Source organism: Lepidochelys kempii, chromosome 28 (assembly GCF_965140285.1).
Source record: "Lepidochelys kempii isolate rLepKem1 chromosome 28, rLepKem1.hap1, whole genome shotgun sequence".
Classification (NCBI taxonomy): Eukaryota; Metazoa; Chordata; order Testudines; family Cheloniidae; genus Lepidochelys; species Lepidochelys kempii.
This window is the reverse complement of record NC_136407.1, coordinates 2,257,319-2,282,311: the sequence shown is the minus strand read 5'-3', so window position 1 is coordinate 2,282,311 and position 24,993 is coordinate 2,257,319. Positions and strand designations below refer to the sequence as shown.

The following is a 24,993-nucleotide window of genomic DNA, read 5'->3' as shown; positions in this document are numbered from 1 at the left end:
AGGGATCACTGCTGTCTATGGGGAGAGCACCCCCTACCTACCCACCCACCCACACTGCTCCCTGGCACCTCAAGGGGGTCCCTACCGGCCCACCCACCCTGCTCAGCAGGACTCTGATTTTCCTTGGGGTCTCACATTTAATATTAAACAGGCCGGGCCCGACTTAGCTTGTGAACTCTGTCCATTTCAGAAGGGTAAGAGGGCGGACTTCCCTGAATCTGAAGGGTCTTGGCCCTCATCCTTACTGGTACAAGAGACCCGTCTGTTTAATGAAGGGCATTGCAGGATTCGAGCATCCATGGACACAGGTCCTCCCTTACCGAGCAGTGTCCGCATCGAAGGAAGACACAAGTGGGTTGAGGTGCCGGTAGCGGTTAATGAAGGAGTCCTTGTTGACCTCCCAGATCTCACGGTACACATCCCAGGTCTTCAGGTATGCCTGGAGGTGCATGGCGTTTGCTTGCATACCACCACTGATCAGTGCCTGGATTTTCTTGATATCTTCATCACGCTCTGAGTGTGGAGGGAGGACAAACAGAATGGTGATCAGCTGTTTCGATGCCCAAACAGCCAGTCCTAGTCAATCAGAACCCCTTGCTTCTCTTCCGTGCTGGTTTTGCAAAGCCTCACCAGTCCCCTGGGAAATATTGTCCCTATGTTAGAAGGGGAGGAAACTGAGGCACAGAAAGGGGAAATGACTTCTAGGGGGTTGGGTGTACACAGGCAGGAACTCGTTCCATGACAGATGCAGGCTATACTCAGGCAGTGTCTGTCTAGACTCAACATGTGACTCGCAGTAGCTGCTAAGCCAGCTACCAAGTGCCACAGTGTTAGTGGCAAGGAAACTGAGCTAAGGGGGAATGACAGCTGAATACCAGGCTGGGGAATCGTCTCCTCCAGGGATAGGGTGGGAGAAAGGATCCAGCCAAGTTACCGCAGCCGGTTCGTTGTGGTCTGAACACAGAGGGTATCACTACACTGGGTTTTCAATCCCACAGCGGTGAGACTCAGAGCCCGGGTCTACCCAGGAAGTGCCTGAACGTGGGGCTGCAGGGAACAAGACAGTGTGGATGCACAACTCGGCAAGGCAGCTGCAGACTCCTTTAGCCTGAGCTGCAGGGCCCCCACAGGGAGCGTGTGAGTGCAGGGGCGGTCTCCTTACCCACGAGAACCGAGATGGGATCGCGGAGGAATCTGCGTTTGGTCAGGATCTCCGGCAGGTGGCGGAAGACAGAGATGCTGGTGATGAGGTGGCTGCTGATGTCATTGACCATATTCGCGAGCTGGGCCAGAGTTGGGGAAAACTCCACCTGGAAACACAAAACAGCGGGTCCAGTAGAGAGAGGAACCCAACCCAGAAGAGAGGCAACAACTGCTCAGCGAACACAAACCGATCCACGGGGTGAGCACTGGAAAATCTATTCCATTCCCACATCTGCAAAAGCCCTTGCAGTGGCAGGCTGCAAGATACTGGACCTGAAAATCCCACCATTCCGATTTCCATCTTGCTACCCCCTTCCTCACCTCGCTCCCACACACAGCAGTTGGACTGGGAGATTTGGCCTGTAACCTCTAACAGCTCTGCTTGGGGCAAGACCAGGGCAAAGGTGGCTTAAAGCCACCTTTACGGGCCTCTCGTTCCTGGGGCTGATTTGCACTGGCTCGTATTTCCAACACAAGACTCAACAAAGCCACAGTAGTGGTCAAAGGCACCACAGGCCCGTGCTGCCAGCCAGGAAGAGCTAGGACAGGCCACAGTGATGATCGAGCCATGCTCCCTTCTCCCCTGGCCACCCCCCATGCAGCACAAGCCCTTCTGCAGCTGCTTGGTGCTGCTCTGGCACTAAGGTCAGCTTGCCCGGCTCTGAGGGTCTGTCTACACTGCAGTGGAGAGGTCTGACTGCAGCACGTGTAGACAGACCCGAGCTAGCTTTGATCGCTCCAGCTAGCTCGGGTAACAACAGCAGGGAAGCTATGACAGCGCAGGCAGCTGTCACCTGTGGATTTACCCAGGGTCCTGGGGGGGTGGGATTAGCTCACGCAGCTGCCCGTTGAGGGAGAAAGAAAAGCAAGAAGGTAATCAGACAGCCGTGATTTTAAGGTCAAATATCTTGTCCTGGACAAGGCTTGAAGTGAATAATTTATCCTGGCACGACTGAGCAACTGGGAATCCCAGCCTCCCAGCATTCATTTCTGACCCTGATGGCATGCGTAATATTGGCTCTGAACTCTCTCCCCGGTCCTGGGTCGAGCTGTGCTTTGGCGGGGACACGAATTCAGGACTGACCACAGCAAGCCCCAGACCTAGAACCATTTTCAATTCCTGCCTTAACCCCTCCCCGACATGCTGCTAATTCCTGGCTGGGACCTTGGGGCAGGGCTCAGCTGGGTGTCTGAGGGCTGCAGTGGACTGGAAGCTGTAGTGGAAGGGCTCACCTGTGCAGATGGCGCCGGGTAGTTGTCCTGCAGGATCACCTTGACCCTGAACAGGGGGTTAGGCATAGTCTTGCCATCTCCATTGATGGCCTTGGAAAGTTCCAGTAGGGACCATTTGACATTGAGCCTGAAGGCCTCTTCCATCATTCTGTTCATCTTGATGGTGTAGGCCATCCAGTACTGCTGCACCTGAGGGGAGAGACAAGCCAGCTGAGAAAGGCAGCGTAGACAAGGAGGAGCCACCAGAGCGAGGGGCAGCCAGGATAAAAGACAGTGAATGCTGCAGAACTGTGCTCCTGGCTCCGGCCACTGGCCCTTCTGGCTGCAAAGGTGACCTTCGCTACGTGACCCAAGTAGCTCCTCGGTCTGTCCAGATTTAACTATTTCACTGCCACTCATTTGGGTAGAAGCAACCAGGGAATGTCCTACTCTGTTGTTGGAAGTAGTACCAGATGCTGGGGCACTGGGCCAGGGTAAAATAGAGCAGATAGATGCTGGCATGATTTGCTGGGGGCAACTCAACCTCCTCCTCCCTAATCTAATGTCACCTCATGCCATGCCCAGAGGGGCCGTATGCCCACAACTTGCTGCAGAAAGAAACTGAGGGCCACAGAACTTAAGCCCTAAGGGCCTGCTGTATATCACAGATCACTACATTTCACCCAGTGCCCTTATACCGAGTTAGACTAAAGTACCTCAGTCTTTGTAAGACTAAACTGTTGGGCCCTACAGGGAGAAAACGGGCAAGACCGACGAGCCAGCCATGTCCAAAGCCCCTGCGACGACTAGGAACTGACTAGGTGAGGCATGTCCAGATGATCTCAGCAGGCAATCCATGCCCCAACCTACAGAGGATGCTAAAAACGCCAAGGTCCTTGCCAATCTGACGTGGGGGGGGAAATTCCTTCCTGACCCCAAATCTGGTGATTGGGGGGGCACTGAGCAGGTGAGTTAGACCCACTGGCCAGGCAGCTAGAGAGAGGATTCTCTGGACCACCAGAGAGCACCGGCCCTGTGTCCCATCTCTGGCTGTGGCCGAGCTCTGACGCTTCAAAGGCAGAAAAAGAACCCAGAATACCTCTATGACCTGGGCCCTGACCCTTCAGTGCTGCTGGGGAGGCGGTGGTGAGGGAGGGAGGCAAGTGAATGGAGTCAGGTAGATAGGTGGGTGGGCAGGGTCAGCTGTTGGAGAAGAGGGAGAAGTTGCAGGTGGCAGAAGAAGGTCTCTGAGAACACAGGTTCTTACACACAGGTCTCCTGACAGAATCAAAACCAAGCACTGCATGCTGGGACCTGCTCCAGGAGGCGGACAGAGCACGGCCTGCTGGGAGCTGCCTGGCCCGGCCCTGGCCTTACCTCGGCGCTATCGTGTTTGAAGACTTCATAGGTTTGCCGCATGATGCTGGTGACCTCCTCGTGGATATCCATCAGCTTCTGCTGCACCCAGGCACGGTGCTCCTTCTGGTCCTCCTCAAACTCCAAGTCGTTGTAGACCCGCTTGCCGGTGATCCGCACCAGCAGTGCCTCGCTGATCTGCTGGGCACTGCGAGCGATGGCCAGGGTGGCTGCCTTGTATTCGTTCACAATGGTCTGCACCTGAGGGCCAGTGGCCGCAAGGCAGGCTCAGGGCAGGGAGCACTCTGATCAGGCACCTTAGGGCCCCAGGGTTTGACTGAGGTGAAACTGACCAGCTACGGCTCCACCTGGGTGAGGCAGGCATGAGGCTGAGGGGTGGGAGGCTCTCCCTTTGCTCCCCACCTGGATCCTGGGGGCAGAGAGGGTTCCCTGTCTCTATCTCTTCCTCACTCCCTAACCGGGGGGTGTTGTCTGCCAGGCTGGGTTCTCTGCTCCCTACCTCCAGAGACGCGTATTAAGCAGAGAACACCCATGTTCGGACTTTCTCCCACTACACCTAAGCCTAGGCAGACTGAGCAGAGTACAGATCAATGGGATGCCGGCAGCTGGAGACCCCTTAACCATCTGCTAATTGAGATCTCTGTGGAGGAAGGATGGAGCCTTGGGGCCGGCTAGTCGGGCGTGGGGGCCACGGAGGTCAGAGGAAAGCTCACCTTGCTCGCGTGCAGTCGGCACTCACTGATGAAGGTAGCACTGGCCCCTTTCAGAGACCAGTGCAGCTTCTTCAAGCCGGGCTGGATCTTCCTGTCCAGGTATCGGATCCGCTCCTTGAACAAGGCCCTCTCCTCTGGGGACAGCATAGAAATGATCCTAAGGGGGCACGGAGGGCGAGACGAGTCAGGCTTCCAGCCTCGTCAGCAATTCAGATCTATGCAGTGCATTCCTCCCACCAATCCACAGAACGGGCCTGTCTCCAGACAGGTCAACGGTGAGTCCCCAAAAAGGATACGAGGCTGGGAAAACAGGTCGACAAAGCAAGCGCAGAGACGTGGCCATGCTCGGTCTGTAAAAGGGATGGGTGTGGCACATGCTGGTGCGATCAGTCTGGCTCCATGGATCGGGCCCTTGATAGGTACATGCAGCAGTGCGTCCTCAGGGACCGACCACTGGACTTGGATTCCGGAGACCTGGGTTATATTTCCAGCTCTACTGCTGGGTGACCTTGGGCAAGTCACTTCCCCTCCCCGGGCCTCTGTTTTCCCATCTGTAAAATGGGACTGACCTCCTTTGTAAAGCACTTTGAGAGGTACTGATGAAAAGAGCTAGGGATTAATATTATTACAGATCAGCTGAAAGGATGTTCCAAAGGAGGCCGCCACTCTCCTCAGTCACTAGGGACAGGCCAAGAAGTTACAAGCTCAAAGATGCAGCTGGCACGGTCTGGGAGGTGCTTGGAAAGACAGACTGGGCCAGGCTGAGACCAGACCCCAGTCTGACCAGGACGGTTTGGGGGGGTGGAATTCTGCCCCTGTCCCAGCCCGGGAAGATGCGGATCACCCAGTTACATCTGTTCCAACCCAGCTGAGTCCTGAGTGCCACAAGCCAGCATGACACAAACACTCTCCCTCTTCGGTCATGTTAAAAATACACTTGCCAAAACGAACCTGTTTCAAGCAACACTTTCTCTGCAGAAAAACACCCCCACGTCACACTTTTAAAAATACCGGAGCAAAGCAAAGAGAAACCCTTCCCCACCCCCACCAGTTTAGTCATGAGACAGCTCACTCGTTCCCTAGCATTTCTTCAACTGATGGTGGTACCAGACCGGTAGTAGTGAAGACTGACTCACTGTGCGTCCCCCACGCAACCTCCCCCCAAAACACACACACTCCCCCAACCGATGGGCCTCGGCTCTTCTCTGGAGGGACCTGCTCTCGCAGGGAGAGGGAGTTCCGGCTGCCAACACGGGGGCCAATCAGCGTCAATTATCCGAGTGGGTTTTGTGATGGGGACATCTGTTCTGCTAAGAACTGGATTCAGATCCCATCCCCCTTCAATTCATTTACACGGGAAGCCCCAAATGGGCCACACATGGAAATGACTTTCAGTCACTGCTGAAATATAGAGACTAAAGGGTTTACACTTGACTGCTTAAGTGGGCCGAGCTACCCACCTAGCTGGACCCTGGTCCCCACTGTGGCTGGGCCCTTTGAACAGATATTAGAGGAAATCAGGCTTCTCTGGTTTTCCAATTCTCACCAAAACCAGCGAAATTCTGAACAGAGTTGGGGCCTGGCTGGAGCTGTGGGGATGAGAAGGCTGGCCAGCATGGAGGGGTGAGGGGCCCGGCTGAGGAAGGGCTAGCCGGAGTGGGGTGAACAGCCCACTAACCCTCACCCTGAGGTCCCTGCCTCATTCCTGTTTCCAGAATGACTCTTCTCCCCTCCCCAGGCCTCTGTGAGGTCACTGCCTCACCCTTGTATCCTGAGTAACGAAATGGGGATTTGAGTGAAATCTGATTTTCCCCCAAACCAATGGGGTCCTGCTCACCGATGCCTAGAACAACAGGTAGGTGACAGGCTCTGTGTCCCACTCCCAATCGTCTGCGGATACATACATGATGCCATACAGAGCTTAGGCCCTGTCTAGGAAAGCTGAGAAGGATCTGACCTGGAGCCTGCTGAGAACCAGCAATGGAGGGGCAGGGATGGCAAACCTGTTATAGTCCCGGGCAACCAGGAGCAGATTCTCACGGAGGTTTCGCAGATCCTCCTTCCTGTCATAAACTTCCACCACGTAGTGGGGTATCTCAAAGAGCAGCCTCTCCCAGTAATGGATTTCCACAAATAATTTCAGCAAGTCCCTGCAAAAGAAAGCACAGGAAAGCCAGCTGTTGTGAAAAGTCTGTCTCACCCAGCACCAGCCTGCAGCAGCCACGGAGGCTGCCCTGCGCAGAAGAGAGTGGCAGGCCAGTCCCGCTTACTTGTCAAAATTAATGTCCAGCATGCCACTCTTCTCAGTGCTGAGAATCAGGAGGGGGGTGTCCAGGCGTTTCAGGCTGTCTTTGTCCAGGGTTTGCGTCCACTCCTGGAAGGTCTTCCTCTCAATCTCGTCCATGGCCTGGACAAGCAGCTGATAGGCCTGAAAGCTCTCTTCCCCGGTCCCAATGTGGGGCATGAAGTGGGCATTGGAAAGACACTGCAAGGCAGACGGAGAACTCCAGCCAGTGTTTTTACTTGCACTGGGGAGGAACTGGGGGGAGCACATTTTGCATAGGAGGGACAGAGGACATTAGCTAGGAAGAGGGTTAATGGGGGCAGATACTGCACCGCAATCCTGACTAGCAGCCTTACTCCTCCCCACTGCTATTCCAGTCCTGAAATCCACTCAGCTCCGCTGATGTCCCTCATTCCTGACACTCACTGCCCCCACCCCCCTGCTACTGCAACTCTGGACAACACACACAGACACAAACACCTACCTCTGCTGATGCCCCTCAGTCCCCACTCACAGCCCCTTGCTGTCCCAGCCCTGCACTCCCCAAACACGGCTAGGTCATTAGCTGACTGCTTGGTGAACAAGTGAAATCCGAAGATAAAATTCTCACTGGACATTCAGCTCTTTCAGACCAGCGCGATAAAGAAACCAACGCATGCACACATGGAGCCGTTCGTTCATCCAACAAAACAAACAGCATTAGGGCAACCAAAAGCAATTGACGAGTGAGCGGCAGGGCTGAGTCAGAGCTGTGCTTGGAGGTGCCCTCTTTCAGAGGAGATGCAAAATGAGAGTTGTGACCCTGGAGTTCTCCCTACTCAAGCTCCCCGCCCACCTCCTCTCGCCCTGCTTGTTCCCCTCTTCCTCACTGGACTCTCAAGGGGTAACAGAAGAAACTGAGGAAGGTGGAGGCTGCATGACCCCTATATAACTACAGCCCCAATTGGGATGCCCCAAGGAAGTGTTCTTGAGGCCCTAGCCGTCTCTACTCGCTAGGGAGTTCCAACGCTGTGCAGAGCCCAGCACAGAAGCGGGAATATGTAGAGGGCACTGGGTAGAAAAGTGAGTCCTGGCCAAATGCCAGCCTCGGTGACTCCTACTGTAATTTCAGCCAGCCAAGGGCTTCTCCTTTGCGTCCTGTTTTAAACTGCTGAGCAGCAATACTGTTGAACAGCGATTGTGTCCCACGCCAGGGGCAGCTGCATGTCAGTGCTGGGTTAGCTACCCCTGTGCAACACTGGTGTGTGGCTGGCAAACTCCTGCAATGCTCCACCCCAAGGGAAACTGCCTTTCCATGGTGTGTTAAGTGATCATTGCAAGTCTATAGCTTGTAAAGTGCTTTGAGATCCTTCAAAATGAGAAATAGGAGCAGGAGGTATTTCTACAATCAGTTCCTGCGTACCCACCAGAGCGACGTGCTGGGGCTGGTGCAGCCCGTGATTGTATGACTAACCCCTAATGCAGGGCAGAGAGACATGAGCCATGAGGTGTTTGCCAGACAGAAGAGAGGTGAGCCCCAGAATGCCGAGCCCTGGGCTGGGCAGGTAGGAAAGGCAGAGGTGATTTTCAGACCTAGATTTGGCAGTTGCAAGCCTGCACATACTGGAAGTTTTGTGATTGATGCTGAAAATGCTGTTTTGTTGTTACACAACGTAGAATTAAACCTGTCAAAGGAACTCACTGACAGAGAATGTTATTGAGGCAAAGAGTCAAAAACAGATGAGGTAGTTAGATGAATAAAAACAACATCTGCCACGACAATTGCTTGGGCAGAAATTCCAAGTCTTCAAGATACCAGGAGGAAGGGGGTCCCCGGCGGAGCGTCAGGATGGCTTCAAACATACATGTGTCTGTGCCCACACACGCACTCCCCCAAGCAACACAGGATAGTGCTGGCCTGAAACGGGGTGGCATGTTACTCCTGGAAGCAGTAGGTGTTGGCCTCTGTCGGAGGCAGGGATATCCGACGAGATGAACCATTTGTCTGGGTCGGTGCTGTGTGAAGGCAGGGATACCACACTACACAGACCAGTGATCTGACCCGATGCATCAGGAAGGCAGGGCTACTGGGCGAGATGGGTACATTGGTCTAACTAGTGCCCAGGAGTCGGCTGGGTTGTCAGTCCTGCCCTCTCTCTCTGACAGGCAGACTTTGGGGTGAAGGAGCTTTCTTATGTCTCTCCAAGAGCCACTCTGCAGCTGACTATGGGGCAGTGCTAACAGGCTCCCAAGGAGAGCTCTGTCCCATTCGACAGAGATAGAAAGGGCCCCTGACGTGGCGGCATGAGACAGGGAGAGATGGACGCTGGAACAGGGTCTTGCCATGGATGTGGGATACTCACCTTTAGGGGTCTGTCGATGCGCCGGTGCAGAGCCCGCAGCCAGTGCGCCAGGCCCGCATAATGGCACATGTGTGCCGGCAGGAATGGCAGCTTCTTGCTCAGCTCTTTGTTGACCAGGGCGAGCTCTCTGTTGAACAGCATGTAGACATCCACGGCTTTCTTGTCAAAGGTGCGCTTGATGGCCTAGGGGAGGAAAGAGGCCAGCTGAGCCCATGCAATGCAGCAGCTGCACCAGCAACCCACTGCCCATCCAGGGGCTGGTCTCCCCACTTCATCTGGGGGATGCACTCGTTGGCATAACCTGGGGGCTGTCAACACCCCCGTACTGCCCAGCTAACCAGTCTGGGAGCAGCCCTCCCACAGCTCACAACAAGCCAGTCTAGGAGCATGTACCCCTGACTGCCATGTCTGAGAACTGCCCCCACTCAGAACCACCTGGTCCAGAGGCTGTTCCCCACTGACACCCCAATCTTGGAGCTGCCCCTTGCTCCCCCATTCCAGGAGCTTCCAAATTTCCCAGCTATCCAGACAATAGCTGGCTAGGAGTTTGGCATCTATGTCTGGAAAGGTTAATGGTCTTCGGGACACGCTGCTCTGACAGGGTCCTGCCCCGCTGCCCTGGCACCAGCCCCGTACCTCTCGTGTGGACAGGTGATGGAAGATGTCCTGGATCTCCACGCCACGCTCCACATCCCTTACAGTCTCGAAGGCTGAGGTGATCAGGTTTTGGGTCATCACCTCCAGGTCTTTGACACCAGAGCGGAAACTGTGTCACAGGGCGGTGGGGGTTTGCAGCGAGAAGGGAAGAGGTGTTGTGGGACAGCAAACAGAGGCACAAACTCGCCACCACCTTGCTGGGACAACACTACTGGCTAGGAGCAGGAAGCCCCAATTGGCCAGGACTTAGTGACAGCTCTTGTATCCCCCACACTCACCCCTCAACAGGCCATGTCTCCATGTTTCCAACCATGCCTACCACTCACACAGTCTCCCCTCTTCCTGGAAGCTGACAGCAGGGAACAAGAGGGACAGTCACCCCCTGCAACATACCACCCCCACCCAGGAGTTGACTCTCTCCACTCTCATTCACCATCCCTTGCTCTGTGACAGCAGATCCATCTGTAACCTCCTGCCCTCTCTACCTGACAATAAGGAGGGAGTGCCTCTGTGACACAGAGCTGATTGCACAGCCCCTTTCTTCCACTGCTGGCCCCGGGGGTAGGAAATGGGGGCCAATCCATCACTGCCAGCTCAGGTCCCTGCCAATGCTCATAGTCCAGGCCTGACCCATGCAGCTGGCACCATCCTTAGCAGTCTCAGCAGAGGAAGGGAGCACACTGGGCTGACACCTATGCCCAGCTGTCAGCGGGGGAAGACTCTGCCACCAGGCCCTGCGAGCAGAGGGCCCTTCTCACCGGTTAAAATCCTCATGCCAGAATGTGTTCTTCACGTCCAGGATCCCACCCTTCATGTTCCGCAGGGTGTGCAGGTGCTTCTGAAAGGTCTCCTCTATCTCCAGCAGGTTCCGGGTCATCTGGGGACCCCGGTGCCCAAAGAAACAGGGCAGTGGGGTCTGCTTCCCATCCTCCCAGCGGGCAAAGTGCTGCTGGCAGTCGCAAACCTATTGGCCAGTGCACCGCAGCGTTATTGGGTTTCTCTTCCCATTGCTCTGCGTGAATCCCACCCTCAACCCTATTGACCGGCTGCCTCAGCGGACACATTTCTAGGCTGTGGGAGCACTTAGTGGCCGCTGGGAGATGTAGTTCAACCCCGCCCCATCTTGGCAGGGCAGCCACCCACCCTGAGGTTGTTATTGTTATCTGTATAATAAGACCCCAGGGCTGTCACCCGTCTGTGTGTTGAGTCAGTGAGGAGGGATGCAAACACCTACAAGCATGCTTGGGGGCTCTTTCTGGTCAGAATATCGCCAGGTTCAGTCATCACTGGGTTTTGCCATCTGTTATCGCCCAATTTTTAAGGTCCCAGCTATTCTGACTTTACGAATTACACCCACACAAAGCAAGGCATGTATCTACGCCATGCCAGGAGTCCATGGTATCAGAGGTAACTCAACCAAACATCTGTCAGGGAAGGTCTAGTTATTACATACTCCCGCCTTGAGTGCAGGGGACCGGCCTAGAGGACCTCTCCAAGTCCCTTCCAGTCCTACGATTCTATGATTCAACCACCATCCTTACTTTACAGCTGATTTGCATGCAACAATTTAATTGGCTGTATTGAGACACATGGTGGATTACTTGGCCCAACTGCCACACCCAGGTGACAGCACGGGCTTTTAGCTACTCATTTACTGGTCCTGCCCTAGCACCTAGGACCCCATTGTGCTTAGGTGCTGTGCAGCCACAGAACAAAAAAAGACAGTCCCTGTCCCAAAGATCTTACAGTGGAAAGTCACAGGCCTGGTCTTCACTAGGAAATTAGGTGAATAGGTCACTCAGAGGTGTGAAAAACCACACCTCTGAGCACCAGAATTAAACCGACCTGAGCCCAGTGTAGACAGAATTCTCCCTTCCACCTAGCTACCAGCTCTCCGTGAGGGGGCGTGCCTGCACCCACTGGAGAAGCCCTCCCATCAGCGTAGGTAGCACACCTGCCGAGTTTGACGTGTAGACAAGTGCACAGCTGACCTGGGGCTGCCTGCACCCCAGCAGCCTGGGTCTGCAGAACAGTGCCGGAGCCCTGACTGCACACAGGGCAGCATGGCATGATGTGACGACGTTGCATGCATTGCGGGGAAGGAGCATCTGCCAGTTCTCCACACATCGCCGCCAGAATGGGGCACTGTAACGAAATCTACCTGGAGCGGCAGGGACGATCAGCTGATGCAGAAGGCTGCGTTCCCACCTCCACCCAGGGCTGTCTACCTCCTTGGTGGGGCTCCCCACTGTCACATAGGGCTGTGTACCACCCGCGCAGCTCCCCACAGCACACTGGGCTGAACGCTACTGTGCTTTCAGTGTGGGGAGTGTTTGATGCCAGGCACTGAGCTGTTAACGATCACTACACAGCACCTGCTACTTGTCTCAGGCACGGTACAAAATGCTGAGCACCAAACTGCTCTGTCGTGGAAACAGATGGATTTGTCCTGGTGCACCTGAGAGCAGCCGTTGGCGCGAAGTAAATGAACACCAATAATTGTGAGAGGAGGCTGCATCTCAGCCTCACAACGATGCCAGGGTGCCAATGCTGCAGTGAGAGTATCATCCCGCAGGGCAAGGCCAGGCCATGTCCTAGTCCTGTCACTGCGAAGGGGGAATCACGTGCCACTTCCACGTACCTCCAGGAGGTCTTTGCAGCGCTGAACAAAGGCATCCACTTGGGCAAAGATGCTAGTCTGGTCCAGGACCCAGCCTTTCCCGGAGAGCCTGTTAGAAGTGCGGAAGGAGAAAATGTTTGTCATGCCCAACGGCCGCCTCAGAGGCAGGCACTGAGATGGGGAGTAGACTCTCCTAGGTGGGCATGTTAGCTCCGTTGCTTCGCAGAGTCAGCCGCATGTTTATCATCCAGGCCTTGCAGAAAAGGTAGAGCACCGCTCTGGGGACAGAAGGGAGTGCCCTGCTGGCACAAGGGATAGGAACGTCACCCAGAGATTCCTTGCTCACAGACCTCAGGTTCTGGGGTCTCGGACATGAATCCCAGGACAGGATTTCACAAATGCACGCTATTTGAATTGAGGATCAGCCCCCAAAGGGCACATCAAGCCTGCAGACCGTCTCTCTGCTCCCTCTCCCAAGAGAGCCCCAGGAAAGACTGGAAGAGCTCACAGCCTTTGAGATGCCCCAGAATCTCTTCCCACTGACAGGGAGACAGGGCTGTAGGAAGACACTGGGGGATTATCCTATCCAGCAGCTCTGGGGAGATCACAGACCCTGAGAGCAAAGCTCAAGTACATAATCCCCACTCAGCTGTATTTGCCTGGCTAGCCCGTTAATGTCTTTGTCTTATAAAATATTGATCCAGCTCTACAAATCTGAATCTGAAGCAGACAAGTAACACTTAGACTTAATTGTCAAGGACCAGGCACCCACTTAAACCTGACATCCCTAATCATAATGATAGATTATGGTTTTTACAGCTCAGGAGAATCAGGGAAGGGAATCAGGCTGGAGCCAGGCAGAAGGGACTGGCTGGTTTAGGGGACTGGGACACAGGGCCTTTCCCATTCGGCTCACTGGTTCCACTCATTCCCGTCTCCCAGCCACCGAGCATGTTCCAGTTTGTCCCTAGTGGGCTGGATGTCTCTGGCCCACCGTTTGGCAGTCTGGGCAAAGGTACCAAGAACTGAACAGGGCACACAGACCGAACTCCTTCCTCCTCCCCAGAGAGGTCTGACAGCAGGGCTGAAGCAGGGAGGGGGAAGACCATCCTGCCAATAGCCAGGTCGTCCCCATTTTGGGGCTATACAGAGGAGTAGCTAATCTGGGCTCTTTCACCAGCTGCTGCATTCCCTTTACATCCTCCCACTGGTTCTGCAGGGCACGGACGCTGAGCTGCCCCACTGCCCACCTGTTGTGCATCTGAGCTGCATACAGGTAACAATCCTTCCATGCGTTCATACACGAGATACAGTCGTGGAGAGACTGTCTGCTGGATACCACATAACCCTCAAAAATCCGGTCCAGGGAAATGTCTTGGCAACACATCTGGATAATTTTACTGCTCATCTAAGGAGAAAAGACTCAAGGGTCAGCACAGCTCTGCCTTGGCCTCTTAAAGTAAACAAAGACTGTTCCTGGGCAACAATTCTTAGCAATAGAGTCTAGCTCTCCATGAAGTTCAATGGCAACACACATCAGAGTGATAGGAAGAAATTATTTTGGGCAGAGGATAATTAACCTGAGGAACTTGCCGCCACCAGACATAACTGAGGCAGAGAGCTTGGTAAAGTTCAAGGCCAGAATAGTCCCTCAGTGGGCTTTATCGCATCCCAGCTCTAACCAAGTAGACCCCACTCTCCTCCCAGAGCTGGAAATAGAACCCAGGAGTCCTGACTCCCAGTCCACTGATCTAACCACTAAACCCAACTCCCCTCCCAGAGCCGGGGAGAGAACCCAGGAGTCCTGGCTCCCAGCCCCCCCTTGCTCTAACCCACTAGCCCCCCACCTTTCGGAAGAGGGCTGTGATTCTCTCTCTGGTATTGTAGTATGGGGAGTTGACCCATATGATGCGGACCAGGCTGATGAGGTGGGGAAGCTTGTCAGGGATGTCTTTGGGCCGCAGTGTAGACAGCTCCTGGAACGGCTCTTTCAGGATGGAAAGGAATCGGAGGTTCGATTGCGCTTGCTCAGACCCGTCCTGCAAAGCAATCACCAGGGGGAGAGAAGAAACTCAGACCCCAAAGTGAAAATCCAAGGGCTCATCTCATCCGGGTTTCTAGCAGGCAGTCTAATGCTGAGGAACAAGGTGACTCAGAGTCTATTAGGCTTCCTGTGAAAGCAGGACGCTCGGCCTGCAGGGCTCCAAGGCCCAGGTTAGACTCTCAAGGCCTTTTCGGTTCCTGCACCAAAGTAAAACTGCATTCCCTCACCGGGAATGCTCGAGGGGCATCGGCAGAGCCCCGGACTGGAACAGTAGCACTGCATGTACGGATTGGGGTTACTGTAGGGATCCCCTCCCTTTCATGAGCCCTGCAAGCCAACATTCGGCACAAGTTTTTACAACAGGGTGGCCAAAGGGGGACCCACTTCTCCCAGGGCTCCCTGCTCAGCCTTGCCCTGTCTCCACCCCTACCTGTATCTGTCTGGCAAGCCTTTGGAAGGGTGCCACATAGGAGGACTTGGAGAGCACCAGGATGGACTCGATGTGCGTCACTCCCTGCCTGCTGAGCTGTTTGCTGATCTCGGACAGGTCGGTGCAGCGGTTCCTCCAGAACTCAATCTCCTCCAGCGGCCCCGTGCTCTCCCTGCTCTCCACCGCCTCCTGCGCTCTCAGCACCTCCTTGATCTGGCGAGTCCAGTGGATCATGGAAGCTGGAACAAAAAGTCAGACAAGGCCAAAGGAGTTAGGGGTTTAGACATCGCTAATTTTAATGGGTGCCAAATAGCTTTCAGGCTCTGGGCTTTAGTGTCCAGTCCTGCCTGACAGGGTGCGAGAAGCAGTCAAGGTTACTGGTTGAGGATTTTCCTCTCTCAGTTTCTCCGCACCGGCATGATAGGTACATTCCACCGCAGAGCATGTGGTGCTGAATAACGGCCCCGGTGGAATGTGGTTAGAGCAAAGGAATGGGGAGTCTGGACTCCGGGCTTCTGTTTGCAGCTCTGGGAGGGGAACGCAACCCGGTGATTAGAAACAGGGACTAAAATTCAGGACTCCTGCGTTCTAATCCACATTAGCTCTCTGGCCTTCTGTTTCCCTCTCTGCGAATTGCAGGCAATGATATTTCCCTGATTCAGAGGCAGGCTGTGAAGCTAAATTTTTCATTAGTGTCAAGAATGTGGATCCAATATGATTCATAAATGCCCAGGGAGCAAAGCTGGGGGGGAGTGATATTCTAGTATCACTGTTGTGATCAAAACCAGACTGTAAAACAGATAGAAACTGCCTTAACCAGCTCCTCTACACCCCAGGTGCAGCTGCGGAAAGCTGAGCAGAGTGGTTTGAATTCCTGTGGCCCATGTTGGTCCCAAAGTTCCCCTCTGTAAGGTGCTGCTCTGTTGGCTTCCCGAATGACTTGCCATCCCTGCTCTTTAAGAGGAGACTTTGGCTGCTGTTTCCAGCCCACAAAAGCTTATGCCCAAATAAATTTCTTAGTCTCTAGGTGCCACAAGTCCTCCTCATTCTTTTTGCTGATACAGACTAACAGGGCTACCCCTCTGAAACCTTTAACAATGTTGTTACCTGTGTCTGTTAGTTCCTGAGTACATCACATCAAAGAGTGTTCTGGGATATCGCAAAGATGGGGGGACCTACATGGGTGAATCCCAGAGGAGATTCTCTGCACCCCAGGCAGAGATCCGAAAGTTGCCAGATACATTAGTGCACTGAACTAGGAAGTAACCCAAGCAACTGACCGGATGGCAGCAGAAGAAAAAAGTTTATCTGAACTCAATTAACTAAGCTTGTGGCTTCCCCCCTGCTCCACAGAATGGAAGATGCTAATAGTCACAATGCACCAATCTAAGAGTTAGGAGCACAGCATGAGAGCAGCAATCTCGGCACCAAATTATAGGTGTAAGATGATCATGCAGCCCAGCCATTAGAATAGCTAAGGACTTGATAACAGCTAAGAAGTAGCCTTAATGGAGACTACCCCAAGGTGTCCGATTGGATGTTTCACCCAGACACATATTGTCATGCATAATAGCTGGTCCTGCTAGGATTTTAGTGGGGACAATGCTGGGTTTTGTGGAACACACAGCCTGTTCATTATGGGCCATTCATGTCCACTCCTGAGCAATGGGAGGTTGATCATGCTTCAAAAGAAACCTGGGAAGGGGACACTTTTCAGGGACATATTTAACTTTTGTAAAAGGAAAAAAGGTTCTGTGAAACCTCAGATTAAACGTTTTCTTGATTTTTATAACATTAGCATTGAGATGGAATCAATGAGAAATCAGCCCCCTCTACCCGAACTCAATTCTTTCGACTAAAAGAAAGATGCAGGGTATCTCGGGACGCACATATCTGCAAATGGGGCCCACCTTGACCAGACAAGAAGTCCTGTTCACTTCCCTGGCACCACTTGCATTAGGAACAATAGCAGAATTTAGCCACGGACGAGCCAAGTCCTAGCATAGTTTTCGCTTTATTACTTGTAATCAAGAACTATTGCATAAATCATAGAATCAGAGAATATCAGGGTTGGAAGGGACCTCAATAATTCAGTCTACAGCTTTTTACTCATCCTGAGTGATCCATTCCATTGAATTTGCGTATACAGTAACAGAAGAATCAAACCAAGCCCCTCAAGCTCAGTATCCTGTCTCTGACAGGCCAATATCGGATGCTACAGAGGAAGATGCAAAAATCTCCCCATAGAGGAAGTTTCTGTGTCCTGAAACCTGAGATTGTGTAGCTCTCGTATATTTTTTATGCTTTTTAATGTAACTGTAGAGGTTCTCGTTAGCCATAGAAATGTCAAATCCTTTTTAAATTCAGCAAAACATAATGGACCCAATGAGCTACTGTGGCAGTGAGTTCCACAGTTGAATTACACGTTGTGTACGTACAGTGCCCAATAGGTTACTGCTCATTTTCACTGGATGTCTTTTCCCTCAGCATAGGCAGCGTCTGCACTACAACAGCGCAACTGCTGTGTCGTTGCCGTGACACGACAGATACTGTAGACAGGCCCTGATACAGAGCCAGGTAAAGCACTACATACAATGTACGTGAGGAAAGCTACGCCCACCCTAGATTGATCATCAAAACCCACGGAGATATATAATAAATGAGCCTGGCTGGCGTTACGGCCGCCTGCGGGTTGCTCGGGATAAGGGTGGAGGTACACGGGCTGTGGGAGGGAGGAAGATCAGGGCGAGAAGGGGAGCTGACGAGAGCCATGCAGATGGGGAGTGGAATCACTTAACTGCTTTTTTCTTGCTTTTTACAGTTTAGACTGGGGGGTTACGCAGTCTAACAGCCAGTGCTGGAAGAGAACGGTTTTGTGGGAGACAGAGGGTGTACGTGCTCTCTTTATATAGCAGCTGCACCATTATAATTAACTGGACGTTAGTAATTATTATTAATTATTTCAATCAGAGTAGTGCCTACAGGCCCCCATCACAGTGCCATTGTTCTAGCTGCTGTATTTTTCCGTGTGTCGGGGGTAGCACTTGAGCCAGCAAATCTTCACATGTGAGTAAATATCCGAACGAAATAAATGGACTACTCGTGTGAATGAAGTGACGCGTGTAAAACTGAACACACATGGACTGGGGGCTTAGACTGTCGTTTCCTGGCTTTCCTCTAGGGCCCTGAGCCAGCAATCTGATCCGTGCAGAGAGACCTCTGTGCTCGGGTGGAGCCCCATTCATTTTACTGGGACGCCACACGGGCATAATTAGGGTGACAAATAGCAACTGTGAAAAAACGGGACGGGGGGGGGGGAATAGGCGCCTATATAAGAAAAAGTCCCCAGAAACAGGACTGTCCCTTTAAAAACGGGACATCTGGTCACCCTAGGCATAATGGTAAGCTGATCCAATTGCAAGTGCAGTTCTGGTGCTTAATAAATAACCATCATGACCCAAGGATCCCTTGATGCCAACTGGCAGAGGGGTCCATAGGGGTACAGAGATCCCCTGGCTTCCCCACAGAATGTCAGGGAAGGTCTCTAATGAAAGCCTGCGTTGCACTGGCTGGCGTCACCACTGGGAGAGGTATGCATGGCAAATCTGTCAGGAGTTATGTACATATGCTTGAAAATTATGTTCTCTAGTCTTGTGAGTTAAAGGCAGGTCACCCAAAGGTAGCCTGCCTGGAGACACATTTCCCCCAGCAGGTAGGAGACACTTATCTCCTAGTGGGGCAGGGAGCATTGTGTATGAAACCAACAAGTGAAGTCGATTAGCATACTGGGTCAAATGCTAATGAAGAGCCAGTGGAGACTTGAGAAGGAAAGTAACAGGCAGATGTAAACAGTGTGGGGGAGACACCCTGTTCTTCAAGTGAAGATCAAAAGGTCTGGTTTAGTACAAAAGGGGTGCAGATAAACCCCAACTGAAGAAGTAAACTAACAGTGGGTTGGAGGCTTGGCTAAAAATTCTAGGAAGAGGGCTTGGGGTAAGCTACCCTCCAGGAAACAGGGGAATATCTCAGAAGTTAAATGTATGCACTGAAAGCTGTGTTATGGTTTTATATGTAACCATTAATTTCCAGTATTCCTACTTTCTCTCATTTCCATCTCTGTTCTTCGATCATAAATTTATTCTTGATTTCACGATAAACATATCTAAGTGGTGTGTGTGAAGCAGACTGGAGGTCCCGCGTTGACTATTCCAGGCTGGTGTGAGCGATTCCTTTAGGAGTAGCAAACCTGAGAGCTCTGTGAGCGTTCAGTGAACGGGTGCTGGGCACTCCAGAGGGATGCTCGGAGGACCGGACAGTTGGCGTGCGCCTACGGCTAACCTGTGTGGAGAGAGCGAGGCCTATGGGGGCCCGGAAGGTGGACCGCTGATGGAGATCAAAGGCATTTGATCTCCTGCTCTCTTTGGGTGATCTTTTTCAAGTGCTCCCCAATTTTTCTAGCTTTACCAACCCTTCCCCCCACACCGTTCTGGCTGGGGACCAGTCAGGCATCCCTTTGCCACAAGTCAAACCCAGAAAAGATATTTTAACAGCACAGGTCATGAATAAACACAGCACTTTCCCCTCCCAGTCTCGCCCACATGGCAGGGCCTGGACTGACCCCGATCAGCCTCACATCCTCCAAGGTCATGAAATCAAGGCCCTCTTTATGCCCTGATTCCCCAGAGAGGTACCCGAGGACAGTGCAGCGAGTGCGTCCCCAGTTTCTGGGGAATGCAGAGTCCCGCCACTGAGCCGCCCCGGCTGGTCTTACCTCTGCTTAAAGTTTTTACTGCCTGGTGGTTGCCAGCTCCTTGAAGAATATCTGAACTGAAAGCAATAACCCTGCAAAAGGATTCTCCATGCTCCTCAGGCCCCAACAAGCCTCTCAGAGATTGGGAATGATGGATGCAGCTCATATGCTGCTGGAGGTTAATTCACTTAGACTCTGCGCACTGCGATTCTCCCCAGCTCCTCTGTCAAGTTTATCCCCCCGACCAGCCACTTTCCCATTACACTGATCTGGTTATTGCTCCACTCTCCCAGGCCACGTGGCATTATGGCCCCCAAAGAGCCAGGCTGGGGAGTTACTCACTTTCCAGTCTCTGAACCAGTGCTTTGTCCTTCACGACCACTTCAGGCTTCATGGTCAGGGCTTCAATAGGGATGTAGAGAACCGTGCGGCCCTTCATTTTTGAACGTGTATCTGGAGAAGGGAGAGACAGATGGAGCTGCTAGTACACAGTCAAATCCTCTCTCCTGCACTGGGTTTGGGGCTGGAGCGGGGAGGAAAAGAGAAGTCTTTTTTCTCTGATTTTATTTTCGCAGAGGAGTCGGAGAATGGCACATGGGGCCTTTCACCTCTCGGGACCAGCTCCAGTCAGGGCCCAGGTCAGGGAACACTGGCTGGCTCAAGGAGGGTCAGTGAATGGGATACGAAGCCTTTCACCACTAAGGACCAATTCCACCCTGCCCCTCGGTCAGTGGTGACAAAGATAAAGCAGGTGAGGTAGTACCTTTGGCTCTGGGGAGCTCAAAAGCTTGTCTCTTTCCCCATCAGAAAGACCTGTTGTTTGGTCCAACAAAAGACATTACTTCACCCACCTTGTGTCTCTCATATGCCGGGACCAACACAGCTACAACACTGCAAACAACAGTGGTGCCAAAGTCATTCTCCTCTGAAGGCTGGAAATCATTAATAGCGCTGTGCAAAATCCACCCGAGCACCCCATTTTGTACTGTGGACGTCACAGAGTCTCCGGAAAGGAGAGCACAGAGCAACCCAACAAGAACTTGTGTAACAAGAAACTGGCCAGGTACCGACGTCCTGGTGGAGAGAACCAGAGGGCAGCACTGCGAGGCAGCTCAGGGGGAGAGGTGTTATTCACTCTACCTGTGAGAGAGGTCATGAAGTGGTATATTTCCGAGAAGAATTCGTTCTTGATGCTCTCGGGCCAATTGGTGTTGCGGAAGAGGCGGGGGAGGAAGACACTATTGAGAATTCGCATGAGGGAATCAATGTAGGGTCTCCGGACGGTGCCAAATTGCACTGTCTTCTGGAAATTCTCTGCGGTGATCTCTGCATTCTCATGGCGGATGAAATAGGTAAGTTGTTTCTGCTCCTGCAAGGGGCAGCCAATGACAGGGTGAGGTTAATTAGCAGCAGGCTTTGCCCCCTCACTGTATCTATGGGCAATGTGTGTTGTTCCCACACCCAATACGTGGAGTTAAAGCAATGGGCCGTAGGTTTGAAGCATAATCAAAGCAAGGAAATTACAGTCATGAACAAGATATGACAGGGATAAGCTGGCCTGGCTTCTGTAAAGGAAAAGTGCACCTCTCTTACCTGTTAGAATTCCCTGAGCATTTCAGCCAAAGAGTGAATAAAGGAGAATTGGCTGACATCATTTATTTAGTATTTCAAAAAGCTTCAGGCAAAATCCTTCCCAAAAGGCTTTTAAGGAAACTAAAGCCCGGAGCCTGCAAACATTTATGTGTACGCTTAATTTTACGAATGTGATGAGCATGCCATTGAAGGCACCATGCTGAACCACCAGGGTCCCTTCCCCCTCAACATCCCCTGCAGCACAGCGCCCCCTAGTGCTGGGGCATTAGGATCAGCAATAACTCATAGGGGAGAATGTCCCCAAGCACCAACTAGTCCCAAACCTGGTTAGCTCATGAGGCCAATAGGATGACAGCACAAACTGGTATGACTGCAGCCCCTCCACGGGAACTCTTGTAGGATCTAGGCAGCACAGTGCCAAACAAACCTGATATGGCATGGTCTGCTCAACCTTCAGTCCAGCAAACTCATCTATGTAGACGACGAGCAATTGCTTACTGACATCCTTCAGAAAGAGATCCAGGGTTGCAGCATGCTCCTCTGTCCACATGTCATCCCTTAGGCCACTCAGGACCACCCGGCTGCGGATGCAGGGTTTCTGGGGAAAGAGGACAGGACAGCAACAGCTTTAGCAAAGCCGAGGAGAGATGGGACAGTGGTTTCTGTGAGGTGAACACCTGCTTCTCTCGGAACGGGACTGAAACATACAGACACTGCCTTCCCAACCCATTTCACACAGGGGGCCTGAGAATGGCCATCAGATGGGAGCGGATTCTCCTCCGCACCAACCTGCACTGAACTGGGATTGGATACCAGAAAGTGAAAGCCTCCTGATCTCATTACAAATCCTTGTTAGCCAATCGCTGTCCCCTGAGGCCCCTCAGGAATGTATAGGAGAGGCTAATTTGTCAATGTAGTTGAAAGACAAACAAAGCTTCCATAGCTTTCTGGGCTAGGCTGTTAGGCAACCTGATCCCTGTTGAGGAGGAGAAGGTAAGAAACAATAAAGAGCCGAAATGTAAGGAATGAAAGAAGCAAATCTGGAGTTGGGCAGAGCAGCTGTTTGGGTTTGGAAGGGTTTTTTTAGAACAAGCATTAAGCCTTGTCTCCATTTCTCATTCCCAGGAGCATCTAAAGAAAACTTGGAAATTAGGATCAAATTAAGGTAACATCTGGCATGAAAGTTTAGAGCCAGATGTTACCTGCATTAATGTGACAAAACTCTATGCAGTGCCATGCAGGCACCCTCCTCCCTTCTGTCCTTTCTGTTTCTGGGCTCTGAGTGAAGAGCCATCAGGGCTGGGAGGTGCCGGATGGCAGGTAAAAACTGGAACACAGTTCAGAAAAGGCATCCCCTCCCCTCTGTGTGACTGATCTGAGAGGGGAGGATGGATTAATGTTCCTTGCCAGTAATCATCATCAGAATCACTTATGGTGCCATCGAATCTGTAAGAGCTTTGCAGCGTGAAATGCAACACTCAGAAGGGGGACGAGGCAGCCATTTCACCGTTCCACAGGGAGTTTAAAACAGAAAATTAAGGTGGATTCCACATCCAACTGCAATGGCAGCAGGGAATTTTGAGAGGTAAAATGGGATCACCTGAGCTGGAAGCTGGCCAGGACATCAAGATAACATATTAGTAGTTCCATGTATAGGAAAGTCTTGTATTTGACGGCCTTCCTTTCTCACCCCAGCCCCATCATGGAGGCTGCATCATCCTTTGTGATATTACGGAAAGGGAATGTCAAACTTGCACAGCTACCCAAGCACAGCATGGGTGACACAATGGCCCACAAAGGACATTGGGGACCTCTGACCTACCAGATCCACCTCTTTTTCCTCTGGGATGATGACTGCACCCACGTCTGCCTCACCTTCTCCCCCGCCATCACAAGATCCGAGAGCACTGACTCCTTGGAGAAGACAAAATGTAAAGACACAAAAAATAAGGGGTTCTTCTCTGAGCCTTAACACTTTCCCCCTCCTTTAATGACTAGTGAGTTTAGCACGAGTGGAAGGTGTCAGCTAGACAGCCCCTGGAGAATGAATCATAGAAATGTAGGACTGGAAGAGACCTCATCAGGTCATCTAAGTCCAGTCCTCTGCATTGAGGCAGGACTAAGTATTATTCCAGACCACCTATTCCAGGCAGTTGTCTAATCTGTTCTTAAAAACCTCCAATGACAGAGATTCCACAAATTCCCTCGGTAATTTGCTTCAGTGCTTAACTAGGAAAAATTTCCTAACTGGAAGGGTAATTTCCCTTGCTACAGTTTAAGCCCATTGCTTCTTCTCCTGTCCTCAGTGGATAAGGAGAACCATTTATCACCCTCCTCTTTATAACCACCTTTGATGTAGATGAAGCCCCCTCTCAGTCTTCTCTGCTCCAGACTAAACAAACCTGTTTTTTTTTCATTTCCCCTCAGAGGCCATGTTTTCTAGACCTTTCATCATTTTTGTTGCTCTCCTCTGAACGCTCTCCAGTTTGTCCACATCTTTCCCAAAGTTTGGTGCCCAGAACTGCAGCTGAGGCCTTATCAGTGCTGACTATAGTGGAAGAATTAATTCTCACACCTTGCTTACAATACTCCTGCTAATACACCCCAGAGTGAGGTTTGCTTTTTTTTTTTTTGCAACAATACTACCTTGCTAACTCATATTTAGCTTGTGATCCCCTATAACCGTAGATCCTTTTCCGCAGTACTCCTTCCTAGGCAGTCATTTCCCATTTTGTATTTGTGCAATTGATTATTCCTTCCTAAGTACAGTACTTGCATTTGTCCTTACTGAATTTCTTCCTATTTATTTCAGACCATTTCTCTAGCTTGTCAAGATCATTTTGAATTCTAATTCTGTCCTCCAAAGTGTTTGCAACTCCTCCCAGCTGGGTATCATCTACAAACCTTATAAGTGTACTCTGTGCCATTCCCAAATCACTTATAAAGATATTGAAGACAGAGGACAGATCCATCCCACTTGATTTCCCCGGCCAGCTTGACTGTGAACCATTGATAACTACTCTCTGAGTACGGTTTTCCCACCTTGCAGTAGGTTCAGCTAGGCTATATTTCCCTAGTTTGCTTATGACAAAGTCATGAGAATCAAAAATCTTACGAAAGCCAAGATGTATCACATCTACTGCTCCCGCCACTCCCATCCACCAGGCTTTTTACCCAGTCCAAGAAGGATATTCTCTCTGTGTATCCCCAGAGCTGGAGGCAAAGAAAGCTTATGTCCCCTCTCCAAAGAGCTTTACCCTGCCCTCCCTGTGAAGGTGCAATGAGGATGTCTATTAGTGCTAGTTGCGATGAGGTTTTACCCGTGTGGCCGGCACTAGTAACTGGACTCAGTCTCCTACATAATTTCACACAGGGGCCCCAGAAGGGCTGCCAGATGGGAGCAATCCGTCGCTACTGACCCACCTTGGAAATGGTGCCTTCGAGCTGAAAGCCTCTGTATCCTATTCCCCGACCTTGTGAAGCAACCCATCCACCCTGACCTCAGGCCAAATTGGAACCAGTGCTCTAGATACAAAAGGCCCAGTGTCCCATTCCCTGAGCCAGCCAGCCAGTCCCCACCGACCTGAAGGCAAACTGGCACTGGTGCCCTAGATATGAAAGTCCCCGTTATCCCATTCCCCAAACCTTTGAGCTAACAGTAAACCCTGAGCACAACAAAACAGCTTCATTAGTACAGACTATTCCATTGTTGCTGCACATGGAAAGGGAGATGAGGAAAAGGAAACCGGGCTGTAAGAAGAGATGAAG

General features: G+C 52.0%; 1 protein-coding gene across 1 annotated transcript in view; it reads right to left on the bottom strand.

Moving 5' to 3' along the window:
- Positions 1-24,993, bottom strand: part of DNAH2 (dynein axonemal heavy chain 2) — a 109,671-nt gene that overhangs the window by 76,255 nt on the left and 8,423 nt on the right. The window contains 18 exon segments of the mRNA XM_078850877.1: positions 321-513; positions 1,163-1,310; positions 2,437-2,625; positions 3,793-4,032; positions 4,506-4,662; positions 6,509-6,655; positions 6,776-6,990; positions 9,132-9,314; positions 9,768-9,897; positions 10,547-10,752; positions 12,430-12,517; positions 13,659-13,816; positions 14,256-14,447; positions 14,883-15,121; positions 19,975-20,085; positions 20,773-21,001; positions 21,653-21,823; positions 23,048-23,139. Of these exon segments, the coding sequence (XP_078707003.1) occupies positions 321-513; positions 1,163-1,310; positions 2,437-2,625; positions 3,793-4,032; positions 4,506-4,662; positions 6,509-6,655; positions 6,776-6,990; positions 9,132-9,314; positions 9,768-9,897; positions 10,547-10,752; positions 12,430-12,517; positions 13,659-13,816; positions 14,256-14,447; positions 14,883-15,121; positions 19,975-20,085; positions 20,773-21,001; positions 21,653-21,823; positions 23,048-23,139 (3,088 nt within the window).